At 44.2% G+C, this 26,691-nt stretch overlaps 1 protein-coding gene across 1 annotated transcript in view; it reads right to left on the reverse strand.

The window, feature by feature from the left end:
• Positions 1–894: 894 nt before the first annotated feature.
• Positions 895–26,691, reverse strand: part of LOC125452523 (EH domain-containing protein 3) — a 70,224-nt gene continuing 44,427 nt past the window's right edge. Inside the window, exons 5-6 of the mRNA XM_048531055.2 lie at positions 8,922–9,086; positions 895–5,749 (exon numbers count right to left, since the gene is read on the reverse strand). Of these exons, the coding sequence (XP_048387012.1) occupies positions 5,222–5,749; positions 8,922–9,086 (693 nt within the window). The 3' untranslated portion in view covers positions 895–5,221. The remainder of the gene's footprint in view (positions 5,750–8,921; positions 9,087–26,691) is intronic.

Raw genomic sequence — 26,691 nt, forward strand, 5'->3', positions numbered from 1 at the left:
AAGGCAACCAGAAAGGTCAGGGTCTTTTTTGGAGACCCTGAATGTAGATGTAGATGCTCTGTGAAGCGGTCACCCAGTCTACGTTTCATTTCCCCAAAGTACAAGAGACCACGTTATTCTACTGCATTTGCTGCTGAGTCTGTGCAGGTGAAGTTTGCTTCACCTGGAAGGTATGTTTGGGCCCCTTGGATAGGGAGGAGATAAAATGGGCAGGAGTTATACCTTTGGAAAATGCAGGGAAAAGGTGCTATGGGGGTTGTTGGGAGTGAAGGAAGAGTGGACCAGGATATCCCAGAGGGAACAGTCCTTGCAGAAGGCAGACAAGGGAGCAGAGGGGAACATATGTCTGGGTGATGGCATCTCACTGGAGGCGATGGAAATGGTGTCTGATGATCATCTGGATGTGGTTGCTAGTGGGATGGTAAGGACAAAAAAAAAAAAAAAGGGGGTAACTTCATCGCTGTTGTGGGAGGAAAGAAAGAGGATGAAGGTGTAAGTGTGGGATTTGGGTCTGATCCGGTTGAGGGCCCTGTCAAATATAGTGCTGGGGAAGTCCTTGGTTGAGGAAGGTGGTGGACATTTCGGTGGGGGGGGGGGGGGGGGGGGGGCTGCCTTGAAGTTTGTATCATTGGAACATATGCTACATAAATAAAAAAGGAACTGAAAGAATGGAAGAGTCTTTACAGGAAGCAGGTGAGAGGATGTATAGTCCAGGTAGCTGTGGGGTGGGGGGGGGGGGGGGGAGGAGCAGAGAAAAAAAGAAGTCAGAAGGAAAGCAGGGTGGAAACTAAAAGCAGGATTGATGAATCTTTCAAATTTGGAATTAACCAAAAAAAACAAACTTTTTAAACAAACATGCAACAGAACTTGATGTTTTATTCAAGGAAACTGCATAGATTTGTACACTAAATACAATATTTTATAAAATGTACATTAGCATATTATTGGCAAGATAAATAAGAAAAATGTCAAGATTCTTGGAAGCACAGTTGGAACAAACCCAGGAATGCCACAGAATTTTCAATATACAGTAACTACATGTAAAGGCATGTGTAGAATTGCAATATCAGAAATTACACTATGTTATAGTCCAACAGGTTCAGTTGAAATGAAAATTTCAAGTAAACCTGCTAGACTGTAACCTGGTGTCATCTGATTTCTGACCTTCTCCACCCCAGTCCAACATTGTTGAGGTGCCAATATAAAAAATAAATCACTCAGTGCACTGTCATTTTCTTCTGCTCATTTTTGTGACTTGCTATCCAAGATGCCACATTTAATTTATGCACTAACATGCATGAAAGAGAAGAGTGAGAGTGAATGAACACGACTTTAATAAGTTCAATAAATGTGCAAATTGGACATTCAACTGAACATCATAACTGATGCTGATCTTTAGTCTTCCAACTCAGTAGTGAGGTAACAAACCCTTAAAAGTGCAAATAGGAGAAAATCAGTACTCTAGATTGGGGGCAGTTTACTGTGGCCTATGTTAGTAAATTGGAACCTTCTTGATGAGAAAAACAGAAATTTAGTATGTTTGATCCATTAGGTCTATTCAGCACATGAATTTGAATACAATACACTCAGGATAGTATAATCATGCATGTGTAGACATCTAATTTCCACCAATATCACTTACAGGATCAAGCAGATGTGGGGGGATAAACAAAAACCCCTAAAGTAGCTGAGCATTCAACCCCTTTTGAAATTTGGGCCCAAAAGGAAGTATAGATGGAGAACAGTCTGATTGAACTGAATGCTGGGAGTAAACAAAGTTTCTAGGAAGCATAACCAACAGTCAAAATGAGCAAAAGCCATGAAGGTGTGACACAATTCTACAACAGGCATACATTCAAAAAAGCCAAAAGTAAGCCACAGCAAACAGAGGAAAGCATATCCCCCATTCAACAGTAGAGACGGTCCTTAAAATCTGGAAGATAATCAGTAGCTTTTTGCTCCATACAAATTCAGTAGCAATCTCTTTTCAAACAACTTAAGCAAAGACAGCTCACTAGTCCAGTGTTTAACCCTGTTGTACTAGAGTATTTCACATTTTAAAAAAGGTATTTCTTTAGCAGTACACTTGAATGGAAAACAAAAGTTCTCTTACATCTTTACTAAAATGAAAACCAGGGATCCACATGTAACAACAGCTCCAAGAAACTGCTTAATTAGTTTACACCAGAGAGTTTGTGGGAAGTAGTGTTAGGCATTTGCTGATGGTCAAGAGATTGAATCATCATTCATCAATCCTTGCATTTTACTGCTGAACAAAAAGCAAAGAAAACTAGAGAAAAAAAACGTGTGTCTTTGTGAAAACATCCCATGTTGTCTATATTGGTGGTGGGTTTTGAGAATACATTAAACACTTTCTATTGACATAATAACCAAAAGGAAATCTTAGCACTTAAATTTGCATGACTTACAAATATGACTAAGCGGCATGGATTCCTTTAGAGGAAGCAGGAGTGTGTGACTAAGTGAACTGGTTATGTACAGGATTCTGAAGTTCTCTTACATTCTTACCAAAAGGTCACATTAATTATTTGGATCACATGCATGTATGAAAAACTGTTTGACTGGAAAGTGCTTATATCATACATTGCTGGGCGAACAATAAAAGGGTCCTGAGTGTACGTCCTGATTCAGACACTGAGCTGTCCTCAAGTCATGTTACAATCTGCACCGTTGGCTCCCTAAAGAGCTTAAAATCAGTGTCACCCAAGTAAGTGCTGGAGTACTTTAATACAGTGCTGAAGAATTGCGTTAGTAGCTATTCAGACAACTTACTCAGGAGATCAAGAGCACCTGGTGGCAGTCTTCAAACATCAAGAGAAGAAACCCAACTGTGCAATATATAAAAAGGAGGCATTTTTGGTGACCCTTTCCTCGCATGTGGGTTGCGCAGATCTCCACTAGAGTGTTTGGCTAACCCAGCTATCACTTAAACATTAATAGCACAAATCATGGAAATAGATAAAGATAATCTTTTAATTAGCCTGCATTTTCTACAGACTCATTACAAAAAATACTGTTCACATACTCAGATATTCAAATTAGTGGTCCTGCAAAAACAACCTAATTTCTTTTGACCCTGTCCATCCTACTACAAAATAAGTTCCCTTAGGATTTACTTCAAAAGCTCCATGTGCAGTGCACTGATTGTTCAAATTTCTGGTTCTTCCCTCTGCCAACTAAACATCCAAAACAAATTCTCCACCTCTGGAATTCCAATGGGAACCTTAAATCATTGATAATCTGTAGTCAGATTGAAAAATGGATTCTGTAATTGAAATTTGAAAACAAAATGGTTCAAAGTGATGCAAGAGGTTAATGTTCCCACAAATCCCAATTCCAATATTGAATATCCAAAAGTCAAAGTCTGCTATTCACATTAATATAATCTTGTCAGCAGGGAATTCACAACACCCAATGATAACATACAAAACTCCTCGTTTGCTTTCCTCAAGCATTCTCCTTTCAAATGAGAGGTGTGCATTTTTTCCCCTCAATTGCACTGTAAATTAGGTTGTGGGGTGGGGGGAGTAGAAGGTGGGGATCAAACAATTTTTTCATTCAGCTCAACGTTTGGTGCTTTATTTGGAAACATTCCCTTCAGACAATTCTTGACCAAAGAACTGTAAAACAAATATAGACAGTATATTCTTACAGGTTGTAGACTGGCTCAACTTTTAGTAACCACACCGACTAACTGCTAAGAAGTTACTTTTTTTGTACGAAAAATTGTGTCACAAATCAGCATTTGGATAGAACATCAGCAAGATTAGCAACTGAAAATGAGGCAGCTTAATACCCACTCAGGTGAAGCTCACATAAAAAGTGTACTGATCTAAGATTTACTGAATACTTTCAATGTCTCACTGCACTGGTTCATTAGAACAATTTTTGACACTACTTGGGAAAAAACCCCTGAAATTTAATCTCAAAAAAAGTCACAATACCATGCAAGCAGTAGTTGGAAACAGTGCTGTAGTTTTCAATATAACCACAAATGGAAATGATTTTTTTTAAAAAAAAGACATTGCTCAGTACAAAGTGAATGTATAATGACAAAATTTCTAAAACTTCACAAAGCAGAAAGGATAGGTGACATGGAAAAAGGTACATGTACACTCTTAGAAAAGGTTCAGTGTACCAAGTTAGAGCACACTCATGAGTGTGCTTTAACTGGAGAATGCATTGTTATCTTGCATGCTTTGCTGCAGTATATAATTGTGCACAGTAAATACAGGTATACAGAAAATACTTAAATATACCACTATACAATTCAGAGTTCTTCATACACTAGAGATAAGTTACAACATTGGTTCAGTTTTTCTTTGCCAATCTTACTTTATACAATTACCATACAAGCCACAAAACTAATCTACAGTTACAGACAAGTCACAGCAAAGTTACAAATTAAAATGACTCAGCAAAATAGAAGCATTCCCACAGGACAAGATAAAGTCACCAAAACTTTCAGTATACAGAAAGTCCTGCAAATACTTTCATACATACCAACACTTGGTTTGACACTGGAGCGGTTCTTTGAATATTTACAATATCCACCCACCCAAAAGATCATTGAACAAATAAAACACCAAACCATGATTCAGAAGCTGCAAAAAAAAAATTGGAAGGCAACAAAGCAAACTGCATTTAGAGAAACATCTATTCTTAAAGGGGAAAACAAACTAGTCTGGATTTTTGAAGAAGAGCTAAACGCTAGTTATTCAAAACTGTGCTAAATTTGGAAAAAAATCAAATTCAAGCTTCCTGATAAGAATAGACAACTTGAAGTTCTGTAAGACCCCATGTACTCAAGGTGACATCTTAGTTTTATTTTGAGATATTTTAAATGTAGAAGTGAACAAAATGATGGGTTAACTTGTCTTTAAGATAATGATAAATTAGACAATACATTACTTTTAAAACTCAGATTTCTTGCTTCTGAAAAAATTTAGTGATAGAAAAACACCCAGGAATGCAATGGTATACAGTAGCCTCAGGTTACAACATGTTCTTATTTAAAAAAACAAATACTTTCTCCGATCATATTTTCGTGATAACTTTTTTGGAATACATATTTCAATTAAAATTTGCATTTCTTCCATCATTTTGTCTGCCTGCCTAACTTCAATATCAAGACTTTAAAACTGTCCACTTCCTAGCCTTTATCCTCCTATCTCCCTGAGGATGACAATCATTACGCCAATCACTCAGCCAGCTTTCTCTTTGATGGTGGAATCAAATGCTGTGGAATTTCACTGGGTAGTTCGTGGCCTTCTAGTTTGACCTTAATTAAGTGATTAGCCAATGCAAACTCCTCATCATCCAACATTCCATCCTTATCTATGTCTGCCAGCTTCCAAATTTTCCCCAGCACAGTGTTTGGAAGCTTGGACTTTACCATCTCCTTCTTTGCATTTGCCCCTGTGACTTTCCCATTGACAGGAGAGAGGGTGTAGAAGATCTCATCATAGCTTGGTTTATCTCTGATCACAACCCATTCCAGGTCATCAATGCCCTCACCAGCTCCTTCACCGTATCCATGTCCAAATGGGCCATTTATCGTGCCTTCAAAGGCCCCACCTTTCACAGTTTGGGTAGGCCGCTGCGTTTCTTCCTGACGTACTAAGATCATGAGCTGAGCAATGTCATTTCCCAACATGTCATCGACTGTCTCCAAAAGTTTAAGCTTCAGTGGCTGAAACTTGGCAAAATCCTGTGCCTGCAGTAGGTCCTGGAATCAAAAACAGGATATAATTAACTTGAGCAGTGAGGATTCCCTGCTCATGCACAAAGAGCAGACAAGTTCTGATTTGTACCAAAAAGGACACATACCAAGAGAACTATAATCAGTTCGAAAGTTAAAATCTTACACGGGTCATTACCTGTACCAGTGTATGATTTTTCTGATTGCAGTGTCTGTCTCTGAAAATACAATATACTTCTATCACCAGTTTGGACCCAAAGCTCAATCCAAATGTTGCTGATATACCTTTATCATTTGCTTGGATTTTGCCTGACTCAACTCCCATCTTGGTCCCACTATAAAAACTTCAGTTCATTCAAGTCTCTGCATTCTGTAAACTTACTGTCAATTCAATGGAAGAGTATTCAACTTTGTCCTGATACACATGGTTTTCCTAACAGAGATCTTCTGCAGCCTACAGACATAACTGGCAGAAATCAATTTTGTTGGTTGGGGAGGTGGGTGGGGGAGAAAGGAGGAGGAAGGCAAGGCGGGCAGAGGAGTGGGTATATCAGCGAATTTAGTGCCGATAGGGGGGAAAAAAAAAAAAGGTGCTTTTAGTAAAATTTTACTGCACAAAAAAAAGTGCACTGAGGAGGGAGCTCAAGGAAAGTCAAGAACGTTTTCAACTACTTTTCAGCACCTGATTTCCAATTTTGAGTAGGTTAAATCAAACTGGTATATTGAGAAAATAATATTGCATCATCATTATAGGGATCACTGGCATTGCTAGAACAATTTTAGAAGTGTAGCTTGTATTAATTATAATTAGCATATATTAGATATGGCAGGGCATATGATATGCTGCCATCATTGAACATGGGAGCTATTAGATGATCCAGTATTATCTAGGATGTGGGGGTGCTGGTGTTGAACTTGGGTGGACAAAGTCAGAAGTCACAAAATGCCAAGTAATAGTTCAGCAGGTTTACTTGAAAGGTGGTGTTAGGTGATGAGGCAGCAGTGCTCCAAGAGATTGCGATTTCAGATAAACCTGCTGGACTATAACCTGGTATCATGTGACTTCTGACAATGTGATCCAGGGCAAAAGCTATCTGCAGGAGTGTCAGCTCAGTTAGGGAGTTGAAGGCTTAGCTGCAGACACTACAGCACAAGGGGACCTAGAGGACAGGAGTCTCAGCCTTTGCTACTGTCCAACATGTTTGAGGTTTTCTCTATGTTTACAGACGAGCTAACTGGCCATATCAGCATCATACAAGGAAGTCATTCAAGGGAAGGGAATAAGATGGAATGTGGTGATAGAAGAGGAATCATGCAGTAATCTGAATTGCCATGATCTATGGCGGCATGGTGGCTCAGTGGTTAGCACTGCAGCCTCTCAGCTCCAGGGACCTGGGTTCGATTCCAGCCTTGGGTAACCGTCCGTGCAGAGTTTGCACATTCTCCCCGGGTCTGCGTGGGTTTCCTCTGGGTGCTCCGGTTTCCTCCCACAGTCCACAGTTGTGCAGGCTAGGTGGATTGGCCATGCTAAATTGCCCAGAGTGTTCAGGGGGTGTGTAGGTTATAGGGGGATGGTTCTGGGTGGGATGCTCCAACAGATGGTGTGGACTTGTTGGGCTGAAGGGCCTGTTTCCACACTGTAGGGAATCTAATCTAAAAAAAGTCAAGCAGGCAGAGTGGCCAACTTTGGCTCCTAATTCATATACTCATGTGAATGCTGAAATCAATCAGTGCTTTTAGAAGCCAAAAGAACTGCAGACGTTGGAAATCAAATTGCTGGAAACGTTCTGCAGGTCTGGCAGCATCTGTGGAGAGAAAGCAGAGTTAGCACTTCAGGTCCAGCTACTTTTCCTCTGAACTGATGGTAACTAGGAAAAATGTTGCTTTTTATGCAGGAGCAAGGTTGGCGGGGGAGGGGGGGGGGGGGTGCCATTGGGGACACGAGTAAAGGATAGGTGGAGATACAGCACAGAGAAGAAGAACAGTTGGACAGATAAAAAAGGAGGAGTGGATAACAAAAATCAGCCTAGGAGAACAATTAGCTTCTAACAAGGACAGTTAGTAGCTAACAAAATGGTTTGTGTGTGTAATAGTAGACCATGTGATAATGGCCCTGTGTGGGGGGTTTGGGGCTAAAGATGTGGAGAAGGTACCTCAAGCCCTAGAACTGTTTGGCTCAATATTGAGTCCAGAAGACTGTATGGTTTCCAAGTTGTAAGTGAGATGCTGTTCTTCCAAACTTGTTCTGAGCTTCACTGGAGTCACTGCAGCAAGCCTGAGACAGAGGTTGGCCAGGGAACAAAAAAAAAGGTGGTGTGTTGAAGTGGCAGGCAGCTGGAAGTTTGTTTTTGCAGAATGTTGGTGCTTTTACTAGATTAAACATCTTGCTGACTATTCAATACAGATGAAATCCCTACAGCAATTCTAGTTTCTCACCAATGTTTTAAAAAAAGGTTTTTAAAATCAACATGTGGTTTATAGGGGGATGGGTCTGGGTGGGATGCTTCAAGGGGCGGTGTGGACTTGTTGGGCCGAAGGGCCTGCTTCCACGCTGTAGGGAATCTAAACTAAACAGGTTTAAAAAAAAGTGAGTTGTTAAGAACACTTAAATCTGGGAATGATATACATTAGGTGAATTTTAAAATAACCCTCAGCCTGGCCGTAGAAAAATAGCTAGCAACAGCTGCTAGCTTTGATTGTGAACTCAACATCCCTTGCCAAAAATTAATTAGTCTTGAATTGATCAGCCACAATTCTGTGGGTCTAGAATCACATGCAATCCTGACTGGGCAAGGACACGTGTCCTTTTTTAGAAAGGACAATAACAAACTTGATGGATAATAACTAAATGGTTACCCAGTTGCCACATTTTTACAGGAATGCACAAAACAAGTTTATAACAGTGGTGCTAATGTTGCATCAGTGGTAATGTTGGGCTTTTGGAAAAAATGACAAACGAATAAACATCGATTAAAGACTTTGGAAAATGTATTTATCAAACAAACAATGATAAATTAGGACAGTGCGCAACGACTTGAGCTGTTAATACTTAACAAGCAAGACTACAGAACAAGTATACCCGTTGTATATAAAAATCAGACAAACACATTCAATTCAAGGATGCTAGCTTCCAATACATTTGGATCACAGGTACTGTGCCAGTAACAACAATATTAAAGAATGTTAAATAAACTGTTACCTGCATTTTCTTAATGTTAGGAAAATCCCCAGGGGAGATTTGATGCTCTCGTTCAATCCTGGCATAAATATCTCCAAGGCTGTTAATTAGTTCTTTTTTCTTGCTGTCCTTGCCAAACACAGATGGCATCTCTTTTCGTAAGGCACTGATGATGTAGGCATGAACCTGAGAACAGGAAAAACTAGATAAATTAATTGTATTTCACTTACACAAGTACTCAAATCCTCATTTGACGACAGAAAATGGACAATTTCTCACTTTTGGTGCAAGTACCATAGTAGCATCCAGTGGTTACAAGTTAAATACCATCACAGCAAATGATAAAAATAGCAAAACTATCCTCAAATCACAGAAGTTCCCATTGAAAACTTCATCTGTTGACTAATTTAGTCAGTGTAGGAATCTGAAACTCATACGCAATCTGGTCTGCACATTACTTCAGCTCGCACTTTGTAACTACCTCAAATACCTTCTGAAATAAGTCTCAAATTCTAACCACAAAAGATTTAAGATTAGGAAATAATTAAATCAAAGAGTCTAACGGCAATGACTCAGAAAATTCATGTTAATCATCAACACATTTGTTTCCTTTAATGGGGGATTTTTCAGAGTGGTTGATGGGTCTATTCAATTTCATGTGTGTTTCTGCTCTTATTCCTCAAAACTAGGATAGATATCCACCAGTCCATAAAATTACGTCTCCTCCCCTGTTCCATTTTCACTGTCACTAGCCCCATGTTCTCTCCTATCAGAATTCCAAAACAGAGTAATGATACCCTGGCACACTCTTCAGTCACCCCTAACTTCTGTCTTTTCTACAGCAGTTTTCCATGCAAGTATTAAGAATTGACTAGTGAGATAATTAACGCGTTGGTTTCAATTTTCCAAAGCTCCCTCAGTACAGGAACATTCTCCAAATGTTTTCAGCATCCCTGCCTTGCCTCTCCATGCTTTTATGCACTGGCATCTCAGCTGGAGTTTAAGAAGATTCTCTGTCCCCTGGGGGCTGCTATGACTTCTGTATGCTGGAGAAGTCTAGTGATCCTGATACATTCCAGAGACTAAATGTCTTACAAAGCTACTTACTAGGGAGGAGGGCCATCCACTGACCAGGATTGATAATAGTTGCTGAGGCTAGGAGCAGATACAATACTACATGAAGTTTGACCAGGGCTATGGTGGAGCAGACAAAAAGATACATTTGGATGCATACAGTGGTGTAGTGGAATCCTACAAAATACCAAAGTGCTCACGGCAGTGGCAGCATTGCTATCTGAACCAGGAGGCCGGGTTCGATGCTACAGAGGTGTATCGTAACATCTCTGAAGAGGTGAATTAGAAAAAATTTCTATACTCTGAACTGGCTGTGTCACACCACCCTAGTATGTAGTGTTCTGTACAACTGGAACAGATAATTTACAGAGGAACTCAGCATGGAGCAGTCTTCATGGCAGGGATGAGCAGGAAGAGCCTCACCTTGTGCCTGACTAAGCCTGTAGTTTGGCACTGTATGCCAGTCAGGATGCAACTGACACCCAGTTCCAGCGGATGAGAACTGGATGAAGCTACACAGTACTTGTTGCTCAGCATGCAAATAATTAGCTTTTATTCCAGATAAGACAACTTGTTTCCTCGCAGTCTGTACACTTCTGGAGCTTGCTAGCAAGTTAGTCTTCCATATTGTTTGAAGGCTCACTTGTATGTGTACATCTTCCAGTGAAGAACAAAGTTTCTAGCTCACAATCGGCATTAGGGTTAGAGTAGCAATGGCCTAGAGGTGGCAAGATGCAATGCAGCTAGGAATGGGCGTGTTCTGTGACCTGGTGATCAAACAGCAAAGGCAAGACCTGCCAAATATTTCAAATCCTTTTTGTACCATTATAATCACACCACCCTTTATGGGGAGGCAACAGCTTAGTAGCAGAATTGCTGTACTGTTAATTTAGATGCCCAAGTTAAGTGTTCTGACAGATGGTGGAATTTGAATACAAACAAATCTGGAGTTAGGAGTTTAATAATGACAACAATTAGCAAAAACCCATCTGGTTCACTCATGCCTTTTTGGGAAGGGAACTGCCCTCTTTACCTGGTCTGATCCACAGCAATGTGATTGATTCTTAACTGCCCTGTGTTGGGTAATTAGGGATAGACAATAAAACATTTACCTAGCCAGCGATGCCCTTATGAATTAAAAACTGGAATCCTTGCAATAGCAGGATGTGCAGAAGTGGATATTGGTAGACAGCACATCTCCAGAAATGGAAAGAGTGAAGCCAAGGGAGAAAAGAATCAGATGAACAAAGGAGAGAGAGAAGGATGGAAATTGGAAGCAAAGATAAAGCTTCACTGGATGAGAGTTTGCTTGCTGAGCTGGAAGGTTAGTTTTTCAGACATTGTCACCATTCTAGGTAACATCATCAGTGAGCCTCCAAAGCTTCGTCGGAGGCGCACTGATGATACCTAGAATGGTGATGAAACATCTGAAAAACTAACCTTCCAGCTCAGCAAGCAAACTCACATCCAGAACCTCAACCTGAGCTACAAATCTTCTCAAAACTCACTAGCATAAAGCTTCACTTTTCCATTACAGGACAGGAACATCATTGGGAGGGGTGTGGGTGGGCATTCAAGTGGCTATGGCCTGTTCCATATATCCCACAGACAGACAACTGCGATTCACATTGGTATCCATGATCACACCTTTGACTTGGACAGGAGAGGAGGTGTGCAAATAAGTGTTATTGGAAGCTTGTGGTCATGATTATGATCGTAAAGCGTTGTGAGAATTGCACACAACAAAACTTGTTAGCATTACAAATTAATGTAAAATATAATATTATTTCCCTTACTATAAGTGATATAAAACTTAATACTTCCCTTACTACAAGTGATGAGTGATAAATTCAGACTCTTTTCATATTTTGAATGTTCCAGGAACTAATATGCATCCCAAAGGAAACAGCATCAGCTGGGATGTTTGACATTTAGCTTGCAGATCATCAAATTAGCAAACCAGCTGTATTTCAACAAAAGCTTGTCCAAGAACAAGCTAGGCGTTGCATGCTCTTAATACCTGGCCGGATATGGAAGATTTCACAGCCAGATTTTAGACTAAAGGCAATTGTGACCTGGTCACTATTTCTAACAATGAAATCAGCAATATTTTTCAAAGTAAGGGGACAGAGAAAGAAACCTTTACAGGTAGGCAATTTGTTAAAGCACACAAAGTGGCCAAATTGTCCATTCCTTACAACATATGCAAAAGCCAACGAGTTCTGAAAGCTATATTTAAAAAAAAAAACCAAGGCTTGCGGCAAGTTTGATCTCTTCAATGCCCAGAAGTACCAGCTGTCAAGTTTGGCTTCGTGTATATTGGTAGCCCTCTTGCTTTTCTCAACAAAGTCTTGTATGCCTGAATTGAGTCACAGTCATTCAGCTATACAGCCTAGCCCGTTGAACAAAATGCACCACAGATTAGCAACATGACTGCCCCACAGGCACATATCAGTTTATTTCCTCCCTGACTTTAGAACTGGAGAATGAGCAGTACTATAGTACAGATCAAATCATCACCTGGTGTCAAACTTGAGATCCTTAAATACATAAGCAAAACATTGTGGATACTGGAAACTGGCAATAAGAGCAAAAGCTGGAGAAGGTAGTTCTGGCAGCACCTAGGGAAGGGGTTAGATGTTGAGGTAGGGGATAAGGAAGATGGAGTAAAATGGAAGTAGCTTAGAGTCTGAAGTGACTGCTCAGAACTTAGAGAGCGAGAGTCTGGAATTTTTATTTTTAAATGCTGTTGACAGATGGGGAGGACACATCATTTCCACTGTTACAGTTCTGCAGGAACCATTCCATGTGCAACATCCTGAATCAATCCTGTCACTCCCAACATTTCCTCTGCACCATGGCACCTTCCCAGGCAGTGGCACATTGTCTAACACTTAGTCTTTCCCTTTCCCTCTTCTCACTGACCAAGGGTCTGCATGTACTTCCCAGATGAGGCAGTGTTTTATCTAAACATTCAATTTGGTTTACAGTATTCACTGATAATGGGAACTGCAGATGCTGGAGAATCCAAGATAATAAAACATGAGGCTAGATGAACAGAGCAGGCCAAGCAGCATCTCAGGAGCACAAAAGCTGATGTTTCGGGCCTAGACCCTTCATCAGAGAGGGGGATGGGGTGACGGTTCTGGAATAAATAGGGAGAGGGGGGGAGGCGGACCGAAGGTGAAGAGAAGATAGGTGGAGAGGAGAGTATAGGTGGGGAGGTACGGAGGGGATTGGTCAGTCCAGGGAAGACAGACAGGTCAAGGAGGCGGGATGAGGTTAGTAGGTAGGAGGTGGAGGTGCGGCTTGGGGTGGGAGAGAGGAAGAACAGGTTAGGGAAGCAGAGACAGTTTGGACTGGTTTTGGGATGCAGTGGGCGGGGGGGGGGGGGGGGGGGGGGGGAGGGACGAACTGGGCTGGTTTTGGGATGCGGTGGGGGAAGGGGAGATTTTGAAGCTGGTGAAGTCCACATTGATACCATTGGGCTGCAGGGTTCCCAAGCAGAATAGGAGTTGCTGTTCCTGCAACCTTCGGGTGGCATCGTTGTGGCAATGCAGGAGGCCCATGATGGACATGTCATCTAAAAAATGGGAGGGGGAGTGGAAGTGGTTTGCGATTGGGAGGTGCAGTTGTTTATTGCAAACTGAGCAGAGGTGTTCTGCAAAGCGGTGGTTCTGCAAAGCGGTCCCCAAGCCTCTGCTTGGTATCCCCAATTTAGAGGAAGCCACACCGGGTACAGTGGATGCAGTATACCACATTGGCAGATGTGCAGGTGAACGTCTGCTTAATATGGAACGACATCTTGGGGCCTGGGATAGGGGTGAGGGACGTGGTGTGGGGGGCAAGTGTAGCATTTCCTGCGGTTGCAGGGGAAGGTGCCGGGTGTGGTGGGGTTGGAAAGCCGTGTGGAGTGAACAAGGGAGTCACGGAGAGAGTGGTCTCTCTGGAAAGCAGAGAAGGGTGGGGATGGAAAAATGTCTTCGGTGGTGGGGGTCGGATTGTAGCTGGCGGAAGTGTCGGAGGATGATGCGTTGTAGCCTGAGGTTGGTGGGGTGGTGTGTGAGAACGAGGGGGGTCCTCTTTGGGCGTTTGTGGCGGGGGCGGGGTGTGAGGGATCTGTTGCGGGAAATGTGGGAGACGCGGTCAAGGGCATTCTCGACCACTGGCGCGGGGGGGGAAGGGGAGAAGAGTTGTGGTCTCAACCACTGTGGGGAACGTTGCGGCAATTCCACACACACACACACACACACACACACAGACAGAGAGTGGTCGGAGAACGCCTTTGACCATGTTTCCCGCAACACATCCCTCACACCCCGCCCCCGCCACAACTGCCCCAAGAGGATCCCCCTCGTTCTCACACACCACCCCACCAACCTCAGGATACAACGCCATCATCCTCCGACACTTCCGCCATCTACAATCCGACCCCACCACCCAAGACATTTTTCCATCCCCACCCTTGTCTGCTTTCCGGCGAGACCACTCTCTCCGTGACTCCCTTGTTCGCTACACACAGCCCTCCAACCCCACCACACCCGGCACCTTCCCCTGCAACCGCAGGGAATGCTACACTTGCCCCTACACCACCTCCCTCACCCCTATCCCCGGCCCCAAGATGACTTTCCACATTAAGCAGAGGTTCACCTGCACATCTGCCAACGTGGTGTACTGCATCCACTGTACCTGGTGTGGCTTCCTCCACATTGGGGAAACCAAGCGGAGGCTTGGGGACTGCTTTGCAGAACACCTCCGCTCGGTTCGCAACAAACAACTGCACCTCCCAGTCGCAAACCATTTCCACTCCCCCTCCTATTCTTTAGATGGCATGTCCATCATGGGCCTCCTGCAGTGCCACAATGATGCCACCCAAAGGTTGCAGGAACAGCAACTCATATTCCGCTTGGGAACCCTGCAGCCCAGTGGTATCAACGTGGACTTCACCAGCTTCAAAATCTCCCCTTCCCCCACCGCATCCCAAATCCAGCCCAGTTCGTCCCCTCCCCCCCCACTGCACCACACAACCAGCCCAGCTCTTCCCCTCCACCCACTGCATCCCAAAATCAGTCCAACTTTTCTCTGCCTCCCTAACCTGTTCTTCCTCTCACCTATCCCTTCCTCCCACCCCAAGCCACACCTCCATCTCCTACCTACTAACCTCATCCCACCTCCTTGACCTGTCCGTCTTCCCTGGACTGACCTATCCCCTCCCTACCTATGCTCTCCTCTCCACCTATCTTCTTTTCTCTCCATCTTCGGTCTGCCTCCCCCTCTCTCCCTCTTTATTCCAGAACCCTCACCCCATTCCCCTCTGAAGAAAGGTCTAGGCCCGAAACGTCAGCTTTTGTGCTCCTGAGATGCTGCTGGGCCTGCTGTGTTCATCCAGCCTTACATTTTATTACTGTATTCACTGTTCACCGTGTAGTCTCCTACACATTGGCAAGGCCAAATGCAGACTGGGTAAATGCTTTGCCTGTAGCAGTGATCCCACTTTATAGTTGCTTGCCGTTTCAAAAAAAAGAACTGTATTCCTATGCCAGCAATTTGACCTGGGGCCTGCGTTCCAATGAAGCTCAAAGCAAACTGGAGGAACACCACCTCATTTCCCAATTGGGGACTTCACATCTTCTCGGACTTCACAGTTAGAGTCTCACAACTTCAGCATATGACCTCTCTCCTTCATTTTGATTACCTACTTCATCCTGTTGGCTTTTCTTTCAGTGCAGCAGACCTATTTTCTTCCCATGTACCATCATCAGCACTCCCTTTTAAACTTTATAGTTTTGTTCTGGGCAGCTTCACCATCTGTTCCATTCACTTCCTCTCACTTTGTCACCAGCATTCGAGAACAATGCCCCACCAGTTCCCAATTTTTTCAGTTCTGAAGAAGTCATACTGAACTCTAAAACTTAACAGGTGTTTCTCTTCACTGATGCTGCCAGACCAGCTAAGTTTCTTCAGCATTTTGTTTTTATTTCCAAGACCCTAGTGTTCTGTAGGACTCCCTCACAGCTCCTCCCCGCAATAACAACCAAAACAGAATCGCACCCCCCTGCCTCTCATCCTCTTGTACCACTCACCAACCTTCAAATCCAATGCATCATCCTCTGACACTTCCAACATCTGCAATCCAACCCCACTACCAAACACATTTTTCTCCCCCCACCCTTATCTGCTTTTGGGAGGGACCACTCTCTCTGTGACTCCCTTGTCTGCTCCACGCTCCCCTCCAGACCCACCACTTTACCCTGCAACCAGAGTAACTACACCTCCTCCTTCACCCCCATCCCGGGCCCCTAAGACGACCTTCCACAAGCAGATGTTCACCTGCACATCTGCTAATGTGGTATACTGCATCCGCTGTTCCCGTTGTGGCCTCCTCTACATCAGGGAAACCAGAGGTTTGAGGACTCAGTCTCTGACTAGTCTGTCTCCTCTCCACCTGTTTCCCCCTTCTCCCTGCTTATTTCAGAATCCCCTTCCCATCCCCCATTTCTGAAGGAGGGTCTCGACCCAAAACATCAGCTTTCTTGCTCCTCTGATGCTGCCTGGCCTGCTGGGTTCATCCAGCTCTACACCTTGTTATCTCAGAAAAGAGATGAACATGCTTATAGACAGGATTTAAAAAAATTATATACCTTCAATATTTAAGTGGACAAGGAGCACTGGTGAATATTGGTATGGTGGAAGATTAATAGAAAGTCAGATTAGCTGCCTAAGAAGCACACATCAAGTATAAACCTTTTGGATTTCAATTCAAGTTTCAAGGGACTATTAGGGATTGACAGGAATGTAGACTAAACTCCATTTCCAAAATTTAAAAAAGTACAATTTGAAGCTACATAAAATTAGTGGTAAAAACAAAAAACTAAACAACACTATTTTTGGTCACTGAGGCAATAGTAAAGCATCATTTATTAATGTTAGGTGAGTTTTGAATGGAAGAGAAGAAAATCATATGTTATCTGGGAGCTGCAAAAAGCAATTAAAAAGTAGAATGAGAGTTGAAATCAAGGAGATGCAGGTGGTGCTTTGGTAAAAATTGATAAAAGACTACTTAGGTTTAAGTAAAACAAGAACTGTAGACACTGGATATCTGAAACAAAAACAGAAATTGCTGGTGACATTCAGCAGGTCAGGCAGCATCTATGGAGAGAAAAGTAAAGTTAAATGTAGAGTCCACTGTTCTAAGGAAGTGTTACTAGACTCAAAAACATTCACTGTGCTTTCTTCCCACAGATACTGCTGAGTTTCTCCAGGAATTTCAGTGTTTGTACGCATTCAGGCTTATTGTCAGAAAGCATTTATTCACACTGTTAGACTAAAATCTACTGGACAGGGCAATGGAAGTAAATGCCCGAATATTGAGGCAATTTAAAATTGCTATAATGTTTCAAAACAAATGATTGGCTAAATTCACATTCTGATGAGGGAATGAGGCATTTTACAAACATGCATTGTTTTCCTGCCACAGGACAGCCAGGACCTTAAGTAGACTAACCCAGTGGCTCGTTCTGACTTTTACCCTAATAGCACGGCTGTCTTGTAAGTCAGCTGTAATATTGCAAACAGAAAAAAAAACAATAAAATTGAAGATGCTGCAAGTCAGGAACAAAAGCAAAGTTCCTGGAAAAACTCAGCAGGTCTGACAGCATCAGTTGAGGAACGGTCACCAGATGTGAAACTTTGATTTTTTTTCTTCACAGATGCTGCCACACCTCCTGAGTTTTTCCAGCAATTTTTTTGAGCATACTGTAATCAGACTGGATTTAGATTTTTAAGCTTTTTGATTTAGTTTACTCAATTTGGTCACTTTTAGAGACTTTTTACAATGCATGCTACCATAATAATAAAGGGCAGGGTGCTATTTTGCATTAAAATAGCTGCTTTCACAAATTAATTGTTGTCACACCACAAGTCTCACTAATTCAGTTTCAGAATATTAACCACTTTTGCAACAAAGCAGCCACCAGCAAGCAGAGATCGCATTAGAAGTGGTACGTCAAATCCTATAATTTAATTCATAAGTCATTGGTTAAAAGGTTGGAATGCTCACTCTAACATACATCTATTACAAATTGCCAATTTTAAAATAAGTTCCATTATAATGAGACAAAACACACCCAAGAACATGTTACACTGAATCAGACTTAGGTCTAAAAATTCCAGAGAAACTGAAGAATGGAAACTCGCTCATTAAAATAAGGTGAATATCCAAATATTACATGAAAATTATTGGCATGGATGGTCTGAAATTGACTTTCACCACATTAATAACACAAGCAGATTTGAATTACTTTTAAAATAAAGAGGTCAAATCCAGAAGTGGGTACAGAAGATTCACAGAGCAATTTCTTTCCATAACATATTTGGCCTTGCAGACATTTGGTTTTTTTTGGGGGGGGGGGGGGGGGGCGCAGGTGGAATTCCTCATGTGAGGTTAGGTGAGCTTTGAACTCTTCTCATCCCCAAAGACTGGTCAGCCTTGAACATAAACGGCTGATCATGAGCCAATATTTCCAGCGTCTGTCAACCCAAAAACTAGATGGATATCGTGAAAACGAATGAGGAATTTTTAAATTAAAAAAATAGATTAGTGAAATTAGGCTTTAAAATAAATCTTACTCTCCAAGGAAAAGAGATGACCTTACTGAGGTGTCCAAAACTATGAACGATTTTGACAGTGCAAGAGGAGGAGATTCTGTTTCCACGAGTTAGTACATCAGTAACTAGGGATCACAATTTCAGGCCAAAACTTCTTCAATCAATTGTTAGGATTTAGAATGCACTGCCTGGGAGAGTGGGGGAGGCAGATTCTATAGGAGGATTCAAAAGAGCTGGCCACGTATTTGAAACTGATGAATTAAGTGCTACGGAGATATGGTTGCAGAATTGGGCTAGCTGGGTCACACTTTTCAGAGATAGTGCAGACATGATAGGTCGAATGGCCCCTCCCTTCTAACCAGTAAGATTCTATTCTATTTTGATCACAAGTTTGGAAAGATTTCAGAATCTGTTTTACACCTTGAATGAGAAAAACCTTAAAGATGCTGCCTCTGACAGGAGGAAAGACATGGCGAGGCATAACTAATAGGGCAAGTTGTGGAAGAGAGAAAATTCCATAGGGCTTACAGAGGCAAACCTATGAAACTTGCCAAAATTGCAGTTTGAATTATTTCTGGTAAAAAAAGTGCAGCCCCATGTAACTGTTCCAGACAAAGTCAGTAAACTGTAGGTTGAGTGTCATATTGCAAAACCTCCAGTAGGTAGATAATAAAATGTGAGGCTGGATGAACACAGCAGGCCAAGCAGCATCTCAGGAGCACAAAAGCTGACGTTTCGGGCCTAGACCCATCAGAGAGGGGGATGGGGAGAGGGAGCTGGAATAAATAGGGAAAGAGGGGGAGGCGGACCGAAGATGGAGAGTAAAGAAGATAGGTGGAGAGAGTATAGGTGGGGAGGTAGGGAGGGGATAGGTCAGTCCAGGGAAGACGGGCAGGTCAAGGAGGTGGGATGAGGTTAGTAGGTAGCTGGGGGTGCGGCTTGGTGTGGGAGGAAGGGATGGGTGAGAGGAAGAACCGGTTAGGGAGGCAGAGACAGGTTGGACTGGCTTTGGGATGCAGTGGGTGGTGGTGGTGGGGGGGGGGGGGGGGGGGGGGGGGGGGGAAGAAGAGCTGGGCTGGTTGTGTGGTGCAGTGGGGGGGGAGGGGACGAACTGGGCTGGTTTAGGGATGCAGTAGGGGAAGGGGAGATTTTGAAACTGGTGAAGTCCACATTGATACCATATGGCTGTAGGGTTCCCAGGCGGAATGTGAGTTGCTGTTCCTGCAACCTTTAGGTGGCATCATTGTGGCAGTGCAGGAGGCCCATGGTGGACATGTCATCTAGAGAATGGGAGGGGGAGTGGAAATGGTTTGCGACTGGGAGGTGCAGTTGTTTGTTGCGAACTGAGCGGAGGTGTTCTGCAAAGCGGTCTCCAAGCCTCCGCTTGGTTTCCCCAATGTAGAGGAAGCCGCACCGGGTACAATGGATGCAGTATACCACATTGGCAGATGTGCAGGTGAACCTCGGCTTAATGTGGAATGTCATCTTGGGGCCTGCGATAGGGGTGAGGGAGGAGGTGTGGGGACAAGTGTAGCATTTCCTGCGGTTGCAGGGGAAGGTGCCGGGTGTGGTAGGGTTGGAGGGCAGTGTGGAGCGAACAAGGGAGTCACGGAGAGAGTGGTCTCTCCGGAAAGCAGACAGGGGAGGGGATGGAAAAATGTCTTGGGTGGTGGGGTCGGATTGTAAATGGCGGAAGTGTCGGAGGATGATGCGTTGTATCCGGAGGTTGGTAGGGTGGTGTGTGAGAACGAGGGGGATCCTCTTAGGGCGGTTGTGGCGGGGGCGGGGTGTGACGGATGTGTTGCAGGAAATACGGGAGACGCGGTCAAGGGCGTTCTCGATCACTGTGGGGGGAAAGTTGCGGTCCTTAAAGAACTTGGACATCTGGGATGTGCGGGAGTGGAATGTCTTATCGTGGGAGCAGATGCGGCGGAGGAGGAGGAATTGGGAACAGGGGATGGAATTTTTGCAGGAGGGTGGGTGGGAGGAGGTGTATTCTAGGTAGCTGTGAGAGTCGGTGGGCTTCAAATAGGCATCAGTTACAAGCTGGTTGCCTGAGATGGAGACCGAGAGGCCCAGGAAGGTGAGGGATGCGCTGGAGATGGCCCAGGTGAACTGAAGGTTGGGGTGGAAGGTGTTGGTGAAGTGGATGAACTGTTCGAGCTCTTCTGGGGAGCAAGAGGCGGCGCCGATACAGTCAATGTACCGGAGGAAGAGGCCAGACGCCAACTCTCCGACACCACCTCCTACCGCCTCCTCGATCATGACCCCAAAACCAAACCATCATCTCCAACACCATTCACGACCTCATCACCTCAGGGGACCTCCCACCCACTGCCTCCAACCTCATTGTTCCCCAACCCCGCACAGCCCGTTTCTATCTCCTTCCCAAAATCCACAAACCTGCCTGCCCTGGTCGACCCATCGTCTCAGCTTGCTCCTGCCCCACCGAACTCATCTCCACCTATCTAGACTCCATTTTCTCCCCTTTGGTCCAGGAACTCCCCACCTACGTCCGTGACACCACCCACGCCCTCCACCTCCTCCAGGACTTCCAATTCCCTGGCCCCCAACACCTCATTCACCATGGACGTCCAGTCCCTGTACACCTGCATTCCGCATGGAGATGGCCTCAAGGCCCTCCGCTTCTTCCTGTCCCGCAGGCCCGACCAGTCCCCCTCCACCGACACTCATCCGCCTAGCTGAACTCGTCCTCACACTCAACAACTTCTCTTTTGACTCCTCCCACTTCCTACAGACTAAGGGGATGGCCATGGGCACCCGCATGGGCCCCAGCTATGCCTGCCTCTTTGTAGGTTACGTGGAACAGTCCCTCTTCCGCACCTACACAGGCCCCAAACCCCACCTCTTCCTCTGGTACATTGATGACTGTATCGGCGCCGCCTCTTGCTCCCCAGAGGAGCTCGAACAGTTCATCCACTTCACCAACACCTTCCACCCCAACCTTCAGTTCACCTGGGCCATCTCCAGCACATCCCTCACCTTCCTGGGCCTCTAGGTCTCCATCTCAGGCAACCAGCTTGTAACTGATGCCCATTTCAAGCCCACCGACTCACACAGCTACCTAGAATACACCTCCTCCCACCCACCCTCCTGCAAAAATTCCATCCCCTATTCCCAATTCCTCCTCCTCCGCCGCATCTGCTCCCACGATAAGACATTCCACTCCCGCACATCCCAGATGTCCAAGTTCTTTAAGGACCGCAACTTTCCCCCCACAGTGATCAAGAACGCCCTTGACCGTGTCTCCTGTATTTCCCGCAACACATCCGTCACACCCCGCCCCCGCCACAACCGCCCTAAGAGGATCCCCCTCGTTCTCACACACCACCCTACCAACCTCCGGATACAACGCATCATCCTCCGACACTTCCGCCATTTACAATCCGACCCCACCACCCAAGACATTTTTCCATCCCCTCCCCTGTCTGCTTTCCGGAGAGACCACTCTCTCCGTGACTCCCTTGTTCGCTCCACACTGCCCTCCAACCCCACCACACCCGGCACCTTCCCCTGCAACCGCAGGAAATGCTACACTTGTCCCCACACCTCCTCCCTCACCCCTATCGCAGGCCCCAAGATGACATTCCACATTAAGCAGAGGTTCACCTGCACATCTGCCAATGTGGTATACTGCATCCATTGTACCCGGTGCGGCTTCCTCTACATTGGGGAAACCAAGCGGAGGCTTGGAGACCACTTTGCGGAACACCTCCGCTCAGTTCGCAACAAACAACTGCACCTCCCAGTCGCAAACCATTTCCACTCCCCCCTCCCATTCTCTAGATGACATGTCCATCATGGGCCTCCTGCACTGCCACAATGATGCCAACCGAAGGTTGCAGGAACAGCAACTCATATTCCGCTTGGGAACCCTGCAGCCATATGGTATCAATGTGACTTCACCAGTTTCAAAATCTCCCCTTCCCCCACGGCATCCCTAAACCAGCCCAGTTCGTCCCCTCCCCCCACTGCACCACACAACCAGCCCAGCTCTTCCCCTCCACCCACTGCATCCCAAAACCAGTCCAACCTGTCTCTGCCTCCCTAACCGGTTCTTCCTCTCACCCATCCCTTCCTCTCACCCCAAGCCGCACCCCCAGCTACCTACTAACCTCATCCCACCTCCTTGACCTGTCCGTCTTCCCTGGACTGACCTATCCCCTCCCTACCTACACCCTCTCCACCTATCTTCTTTTCTCTCCATCTTCGGTCCGCCTCTCCCTATTTATTCCAGCTCCCTCTCCCCATCCCCCCCCCGATGAAGGGTCTAGGCCCGAAACGTCAGCTTTTGTGCTCCTGAGATGCTGCTTGGCCTGCTGTGTTCATCCAGCCTCACATTTTATTATCTTGGAATTCTCCAGCATCTGCAGTTCCCATTACCTGATACTATTTTAACCTCCAGTAGGTATTTGGTTTATCCTGGCACAGATGAAGTTACTTCAGGTCTTGGTGACAATGTCCAGGAAAAGATGAAAAGCAGCATGTAAATCATACCCAGAAGAGAGGCCAAGTGATGACTCAGGTGCCTCTTCACGTAAAGTAGACAAAGCCACAATATACATACCTCAAGGCTAAGACCTGTTATTTAACATGTAAAAAGTAACCTGCTGATCCTTTGGTGGCGAAGACAGGAGAATTATAGTGAGGGGGAAAATGCTATAAACTTCACAGTAGACGGCACAAAAAGCACATCAAGAATAGTAAGGACCACATTCACTCTTCTTTTGCAAACATATTTAAAAGGCAGAGAGTATATACAGACTTGGGGATTGCTGCAAAACCATCCAGTTGAGAAAAATCATTGGGATGGTGGCACAGAACAAACAGGATGCCTAAGACTGCAGAGCTCAGAAAAGCCAGTAATTCCCAGGACCTGGTCAGCTTTATTCAAAAAGTTTGAAAAGATGTGGCTAAGTGACAGGAAATGGAGTATACATAAGTGGTGGGTCAGTGATTAGTACTGCTGCTTCACAGCACCAGGGATCCGGGTTGGACTCCACCCTCAGGTGACTGCGCAAGTGCTGTACAGGCATCTCCCCATGTCTGCCTGGGTTTCCTCCCACATACGAAAGATGTGTAGGTGAGGTGGATTGTCCATGTTAAGTTACTCTGTAGTATTAAACGATGTGCAGGCTGGGTGGATTGGGCTAGATGGGCCAAAATTGCCTTAAAAAAGGTGAGGCAGAAGGCTATGAAATTTGGGATTCCTCAACTAGGACACCTCGCCAAAGACCCTTATATTTTAAAATAGAAAACTGTGGAAAAAAAAAAAGGGGTGCAATTTGAAAGCCCAACACTGGGTAAGCATATGCATGCATAGTCAGTGGCTGCAACAATAACGAGCAAATTTGTTCATGTCCTGAGCCAGGCCCAAAGAAATACAAGTTGAGCCCTTACAATTACTGAACAAATTTACTACCAGTTAGCAACTGCAGGAAGATCAGCAGTTTTGCAGCAGCATAAAATGTAAGGTTTCTATGGAAGGGAATAGTTAGAAGTTAAATTACATCAATTTTTAATATTACTGGACAACTCCTCAAAATAGTTACCATGTAGAATTAAGCCAGCCTAAAAGATGACTCAAAGACAATTCCCATTATAGAATGGAAAAATGTAAAACAAATACTCAACACTTCCTTAGTCACTGATCACATATCCCATTCCATAAGTCAAACATAACCTTACCACTAAACACCAAGCAGGTTTTAGACCTGAACAGTAGACAGTTACTAGATTACTAAAACCATCTACAGAACCAACACTGTTGACAACATTCGGAAAAAGGCGGCCAGTAACAGACTTTCTTCCAAAAAAAAAGTTAAGGATGCTGAAAGATGGGCAAGAACACGAGTTACGAGTTACAAGTATTTCTAAAGGAACAAGTAAACAGGAAAAGAAACTCAAGCTCCGGAAACTTGATAATTCAATGTGGTGAAACTGTTTTACTTAAACACAAGGTACCTTGACCTTCCCAACGCATTGGCAAGAATTATTAAAGTTGATACGCTAAAAAGCATGCTGGATCAAATAAAGATACCTACAAACATTTATTCTGGTGTATTAAAGATGCAATGTGTGAATTCTGAAATTTGAAGCACATTTATCCAGACATTGCCGACAAGTGCTGACTGGCAGAAGACAGTGGATTAAAAAAAGTCTTTTCAGGTTGGCAGCCAGTGACCAGTGGAGTTCTGCTAGGGTCAGAGCTCCCTGCACCATAATTAACTCCATCTAGTGTGCAGTATAAAGTGATTACAGCATTGGATATCCAGTGAGTGCAAGAGTGTAACAAAATTGTGGGAAGCTAGGCTCAGTGATCATTATTGGAAGTGCTACCAAATGATTGCTGGGCTTCCACCATCTTCTCCATTCTGAGTGGCAGTACTAGCCCCCGCTCCCCTCATCCATACTTTTGAGCTGGGGATAGGAAGAGCAGAGATGTTCTTTGAAGATCTTTTGGAAAGAGAAGCAAATAATTTGAGTCCAAAGACAAGAACAGATGAGGTTGTTCCTGCAGCCCTTTATTTTTGAGAAAGCATTTAAAAAGGGGAAGATTGAAACAGAAATGCCGCAGTGTGGGAGCAGGCTGTTTGGCCCATTGAGTGCCCAAGGACCTTCACAGCATCCCCGGCCCTTCCCGGGCTAATCCACCTAGCCTGTATATCTTCAGGCTGTGGGAGGAAACTCTTGCTGACACACACTGGAAGAATGGGCGACTGTCTCTGTGGAGTTTGCTCAAAGGTGGAATTAAATCCTGGTCCCTGGCAAATGTGAGGCAGCAGTGCTAGCCACTGAGCCACCATGTTCACCGTGCAATGATTAAATTTATCATAATTCAATTTTAACAAATGAAAGATGGGTGAAGGCCAGCATGTAGCATAAACAGCAGCCTGGAGGCAAAATAGGGCATACCGTAAGTTGACAATGCTTTTTAAGATTAAAATGTCTTCACATGCAAGATCCAATCATATTATAGAAATAAAAAGCAAACTTCAAAAAAAATTCTGCTTTTAGAAGAATGCAGCCAGCCTCAACATTGATTATGTGTTGTTCCCAAACTTGGAACTACATAAAAATGGGTCAGAAATTCTTTAGTAACAAACATATTAGACTGGTATTACAACTATCGTTTATTTAAGATTAGCTTTACCCTTGGAAGTTAACTTTCAATACTTTGTAATATGGAGATGCTACTTTAATTCTGCACAGATAGTAGTGAAACTGAAAAGGTAGAGTCAGGTTTCACTCAATATCCTAGGGTTGATTTGAAGATCTCACCCACAGGAAAGCTATACTCGAAATGCACTTCAATGGAGATGGTGTCATATTATCAGGGTCTTAAGGTTTACAACTACAAGGTGGGGCGGGGGGAGAAAAGGGGCTAAAGGAGGTGGTGTGAACAGAAATAACAAGCATGGGTAACATACCAAGGCAAATAAACACATTGGAGTAGCAGTTATGATCCAAAATTGTTGATTTCAAATGTTGAATCTGCAAGGTTGTAAAATACCTAAACAGAAGGTGAAGTTCTGTTCTTATAGCTTCATTTCAGAAGTCTAGGAGGCGGAGAAATGCCGAGGTAAGGAGTACACGAGAGGTGACCAGAAAAAAAGTTGTGGATTCACTTACACAATCTTTCAGACTTCAGACTCCCTCAGGAGACAACCACACAAAATACAGAATTTAAAAAAAACAGGACAAGTAAACAGCTGTTTTGCCTGGAAAGAATGTTTTGACATCCTGGATAGAGGGGAGGGAGTCAGAAGAGGAGCTTAATTTCTTAGAGAGGACGAGATGAGATTAGTTGAGTGTGGGGAAAGGGGAAAGGTGAGCGAGAAGTATTACCAACAGCATCCGAATTGCTGGAGCAAATGAGTCAGTGAGTTTAGTGGCAGTATGATGGTGGTGGAACAGATCTAAAAAGCAGACATGGGAGGGTACTGAAAGGCAAAGACAACCTAGGAAGGTTTAAAAAAAAATAGTAATGGAAGTTTAAAAAAGGGGCGGGGGGGAGAAATAAAATGGAATGGGCAGGGTCAAGAGGAATCTTTGATGAAGGAACATCATACTGGGGATTCAAAACAAA

Source organism: Stegostoma tigrinum, chromosome 4, assembly GCF_030684315.1.
Source record: "Stegostoma tigrinum isolate sSteTig4 chromosome 4, sSteTig4.hap1, whole genome shotgun sequence".
Lineage (NCBI taxonomy): Eukaryota > Metazoa > Chordata > Chondrichthyes > Orectolobiformes > Stegostomatidae > Stegostoma > Stegostoma tigrinum.